General features: G+C 40.3%; 1 protein-coding gene across 1 annotated transcript; it reads right to left on the bottom strand.

Moving 5' to 3' along the window:
• Nucleotides 1-4,456: 4,456 nt before the first annotated feature.
• ARL4A (ADP-ribosylation factor-like 4A) lies at nucleotides 4,457-5,528 on the bottom strand. The gene has a single exon (XM_009994929.1). The coding sequence runs from the start codon at nucleotides 5,447-5,449 to the stop codon at nucleotides 4,847-4,849; it is 603 nt and encodes a 200-aa protein (XP_009993231.1). The 5' UTR covers nucleotides 5,450-5,528; the 3' UTR covers nucleotides 4,457-4,846.
• Nucleotides 5,529-5,622: the final 94 nt, after the last annotated feature.

Raw genomic sequence — 5,622 nt, 5'->3', positions numbered from 1 at the left:
AGTATGCGAATACTGAGTGACTGTGCCACTCGGCAGGCCCCACAGGGAGCAGGCAGACTGCAGGCAGCATCACCCAGCCACTGTACAGGTGCCTCAGATCTCTCACAGCTGGCATCAATGGAACAAGACACTGACAAGGTGGAAACTCGAGACCTTAATTTGTGGTTTGGGATTGTTTTCAGCTAGGTCACTGAAACGGTATTTTTGCTTCTTTACAGCTGGTTTTAAAAGACTGACTAATGCTTCAAGGAAGGGCAAGGGACCAGCTACGTATCATCCCTCTGTTTTGTCCTTAGAAAGGTAAGATGGCTGTAGGACCCCATATATGAACCTCAGGCATCACCCTGCTGCAAAATCAGGCTGTGTACTTCTTTTCCATTTTAAAATATATGTAAGAGTTTATCCACACAGCTCTGCAGTCTTGTACTGCTCCTAAAAATAATCACAGCCTGCAAAGCAGCATGAAGGGGCAGGCCCTCACATACCTATGCCAGTCAGGATTAAAAAAATAATAAAATGCTTTCCTCATCCCCCAGACTAAACAAATGGAAGATGGTGCCCATTCACAGCTCCCTACGCATCCCTTCCAGCAGCAACAAGACTGGTTTTGGCTCAGGGACACGAAGCTATCTGCTGTCAGAGCAGAGCTGTAAGCTGTAACCCTTTTAAAAGATGAGTCACCCAACAATAAAGTAAAAACACTGATCCAAAAACCACCAATCCGTGCCTAGATTTCTCCCTCAAAACAAGCTAAAGGAAGACAGCATTATGAGCACGTTTTGTAGTTGTCATGCACAGCTGCATCAAGACTGCATGTTAGGGTCTGTGCCCTGTATACAGTGTATCCAGATTGCCCACATTTTCCACACTTTGCTTTACCCAGTCCTTCTTTGTAGTATCAAAGCAGTGCCTAAATTCTCCTCTGATGCCAAGAATGACACCCTCCTCTCAACAAAAAGCCAGAAACTAATTAACACCCTGCTAGCTGTAAACAAATGATCCAAGATGTAGACAACCTCTCCTCTCCCCCCGAAGAAGGCAGAGCTGCCTTCTCACAGACCTGGTGGGGTCTGGAAGGGCTTGCTAGCCCCCACCTGACCAGACTGCTTTCAGCTGCTCTGACTGTTGAGTCCCAGGTTAAAAAGTCCTGCAGCACCAAAGGACTGTGTAAGGTGACTCTTCAAGTCAGGCTGGGAACCAACTGGTTGTGGGCACTGCTTTCCTCACAAAGGACCAATCATGTCTCAATAAAACGTGAAAATGTGAAGGAAGGTTTCACCTATCGCCTGGCTGAAAACCAGTACTTTTTTTTTTTTCCTAAATGCACATTCAGTGCAACACAACTTTAAGGCAATGTCAAGAGCACTTTTTCTAGATGAAACAGTAATAAACTAATAGAAATCCACAGTTAGAAAACAGAGACCAGATCCTGAAGACTGGTTAACTTTAAATGATTGCATGTGCATAAACAGCTGAGGCAATGTCATACTAGCTTCCGTAAACTCACAAAACAGCGATAAGGTTACAAGACCCTGTGATTTGTTCGTTTTTAACAATACTGCAGCGATTTAAATGCAATTCCCGACTTCCTTAAAGTAGCAGGACCTTAGGGTATTTATTCAAGTGCCCTGAAGCAGAGTGCCATTTGTAGCCCATTGTAGCAACATTTGTTTAAAAAAAAAAAAGTTGTGTAACTGTAGCATTGTAACAAAATTACATCTGCTTATTCAGCTTCTTTTTAAGTTTTTCTTAAACATACCTATACTTAGGCCAGAACTACCAATTGACTGTATGGAAAACAGTGATCCCACATGGACAGAACTATTGCCAGCAGAAACTCAGTCACCTAAGATTCAAAATGCTCTGCTGCAATCACCATTTTGTTTCATAGCTGAAGACTTTATCACAGTAGTACAATACAACACCGCAGTTTTGGAGGTGCAGCTACATCTGTATATTTTACTCAGAACAGTTAATGCAATATTCCAGAAAATAAGTTCTAGTACAGAGAAAGGTACAGCTTGAACCTAAAACTCATCCCCCTGCTCAAAATCTTTTGCTTTCAGATCAGTATTAAATACCATTTGATAACAAGCATGACATTTTAGAAACACTGCTCTCCACCTTCCCTTTCTTCCTCCAGAGTGTTGGAGTATAGACTGGTCATGTCTTTGTACTTAAAATCATTAATTGAAGCTTTTATAGGTAGAAAAGTTTAGGGATACTGTCACCAGATAAACACTACCATGTTTAGTATACAGACCAATATATGGTTGACTTTCTCAAGCAAATGCCTAATTAATACTCAAAGCAATTATTACTTGGTATTGTACAGTCAGTTTAGTAGGCAAAAAGTGCCAACCTTTCATCTCACCTTCCTCATCCTAGTAGTACTGTGAACCTGACAGGGAGGAAAATGTTAGCCAGATTATACCAATTGCACCCCAAATCCATAAGGCTTAGCATCACTAATACAGGTCCTTCTCAAGGTTGTTAGTAACCTACATTTTGATGTGCTATCAGTTACATGAACAGAAATGAAAATAACAGGTTTTTGAGATAGGTTTGGATTTTCCTGTTCAAACTTAACAATTTTGATTCGCAGGCCTCTAAATGCAGTTTGTCTTGTCAGACTTCGGGTTCTGAGATTAATTAGAAGCTTCTGTATCTCTTGCCTGTGAGTACATGATAAATGCCCAACATCACCTATTAAACCTTGCATATAATACAAGAGGCTCAACTATATAAAAGATTTTCATGCAAGATCCATCATCACTTCAGAAAGGAGTCACTGCAGACTGCATTTCTTCTGTGAATATACAGACATGCTATTGATTTAAAAATTTTAATGAGATACCTGCAACTTATAACACTGTGACATTTATGAGCCTCACCACACTTAGAACACTGCTTTTCAACAGAAATAGCTCTACTGTTACTAGAATCGATTTGTACACAGAGGTTGATGAGAATGTACTGCTGCAGTACAAGAAGTCAGACACCTTCTCTCTGCAGGCTTGTTTTGAATTGTTTATTGAGGTTTAAGAAGTCATCCACATTTCTATAAATATAGACATTACTTAAGTGACTTACAATGTCACCAGTGCAGGTACATATATAACCAACATACAAAAGCTCCACTGGAAGCTACTTCAGTTTATTCAAAAAGGACCAAGATGTCATTAAAAAAAAACAGCTGTCACTTTCAGTTGCTGAAGACACTAAAGTGCATTTTTGTTACCTCCTGGATGAACAGCTGCTGGTTAAAAAGATTTATTATTTTTTTTAAACATATCTAAGTTACATTGATTGACATTCAGGTTCGTAGTTGTCATCCTCCTGATACATGGCAGCAAGTAAGAAAAATTTACTACTTTGACGGTTGAGTAAGAGGAGGAAATAGATTTTGCCTTTTTTTTTTAATTGGGTATTCCAAACAGAAGTTTAAAGGTAATCTAACATTCTAATGAATTTTTACAGCACCACTAAGTTAGTCTTAAAATCCAGGCTCTGTTTTAGCCCTTTTAATTGCTAGCCAAGTATCTAAAGAGTCACTTGAAGCTCTGTACCAGTAAGAAAAACTACCCCCCCTTTTCCATCAAGCACTATCCTGCCCAGTTAACACTGTTTGCGAACTCTGTAAACAAGAACAGCTTAAAGCATAATTAAACCAGAACACAGGCCCATCTTGAAAGTCTTCTTCCCCCAATTCCCTCCCCCCCAACCCCTGGTAATGTCAAATGTTTGTGTATAAAGCATTATTACATTCCTAGCCACAAAATACTTTAAGAGTCACAATAAAAAAAGCATACGTTGAAAGTGACATAGCAATACCACTTTAATAAAATGGGGTCTTTCAGGGAGATACAAGATGTCCTCTGCTAATTTTAGCTTCATCTTTACTTCATTATAATTTCATTTTACTGCCAGAAAAGTTACCAGTAGAGCAAAGAATGCTGCGCTGGTTAGAACCACAACAGCCAGAGTTGTTCTTGATAGCTCCTTTACTGCAATTAATTTACTTTTAACTTGATAGGAGGAAGACAAAATACTCATCATTCAGAAATAAATTACTAATTTTGAGTAACAGTTTAAATCTGATTAGCACTGTATAATGATGAATGGCTACTTCTAAAAATAAAAACCTTACATACCAAAAAACATCCTGTATATTGAGAAACCACTTTTTCATGCTCCAGCGTGTTGTTTACATTTTATATTTGTCAAAAAGTCTAGCTTTTATCAGTTGAAGAATCCACAGCACTTAAATTTCAAGTATTTGAACTGAATATGATTCAATTTCAAAAAAGTGCCAAATTAAAAAAACTACACATGTAGCCAAGCTTTCATAGAAATCCCCAAATAAGATAAAAAAACAGCCTCTCAAAATAATGGGTTACTAGCTTCATACATTTTTAAAGCTGTATAATGTTCACCTAAACACTCCACTTACGAGCATTAGAAGTTTAAAAACACGGAACACCTTCAATGCAAACTGCTTGCAGAGGGCACCCTCAAACATATCAATACAACACTAAGCAGAAACCCCTCGTTTTATTTGGCCATTCAGACATCCATGTCACATATACCCACCCATCCATTTCCTGATAGTATTACATCATTAGGACTTCTGAAATAATACAGAGCCATAAAACTCAGAAGAGACTAGAATTAAAAAAAAAAAGTTCCATAACTGCACAGCCTTCCACAAGGCAAGGTTGTGCAACTGATTGTTTAACGTAACTAAGCTTAACAGCATCCAAACAAGTAGGCCTGTGCTTGGAAGCTGTTTAATGTCAAATTTTGACCATGTAACTACTCTAAAACAGAAAGGTCAAAATAGAACTCATCTCTTCTTTTTCTGCTGCCTCAACATTTTCCTTCGCTTAATGATCATATCATGTAGTTTCTCCAGTCCTTCTTTCAGTCCATCTCCAATGATTGCACAGGTAGGCTGCAAATGCCAGGGAGTCGAAGAACTCAGCTCACTCATTGCTAACATTTTCTCAATTTCAGAAAGGGAGAGGGAGTTCCTCAAGTCCTGCTTGTTAGCAATGATAAGAACAGGCACTCCTTGATTTTCAGATATCCTAGTAATTTTATGAAGTTCTGTTTTGGCTTCCTCCATTCTCTCAACATCGACAGAGTCCACCACAAACACAATGCCATCGGTGCACCTTGTGTATGACTTCCACAGCGGCCTTAGCTTCTCCTGGCCGCCCACATCCCAGAAGTGGAAAGTGACCGTTTTCGAGTTGCCTAGCGTCACTTTTATTTTCTCTGTATTAAATCCTTTAGTGGGGACAGTGTTGACAAACTCATTGAACTGCAGCCTATAGAGCACGGTAGTCTTTCCTGCGCAGTCCAGACCCAAGATTACAATGTGGAAACTCTGGAAAGAAGGCAGGCTGGAGAGAATGGGCGTCTGGTCCGAGAGTCCATTCCCCATTGCCAGACGAGAAGGTGACAGCAGGCTGCCACGAGCAGGGGCCGGCTCCAACGGGTACACTCCCCGCCGCGCTAGGCTCCGATCCTGCCAACGACACAAGCGGCATTAACCCACGGATGACTCCCCTTCCGCCTCGACCGGGCTTTCGCGGCCGCAACGCGCCGGCCAGAACC

This window comes from Chaetura pelagica, unplaced genomic scaffold (assembly GCF_000747805.2).
Source record: "Chaetura pelagica isolate M959 unplaced genomic scaffold, ChaPel_1.0 scaffold12, whole genome shotgun sequence".
Classification (NCBI taxonomy): Eukaryota; Metazoa; Chordata; class Aves; order Apodiformes; family Apodidae; genus Chaetura; species Chaetura pelagica.
This window is presented reverse-complemented; position numbering and strand designations above follow the sequence as displayed.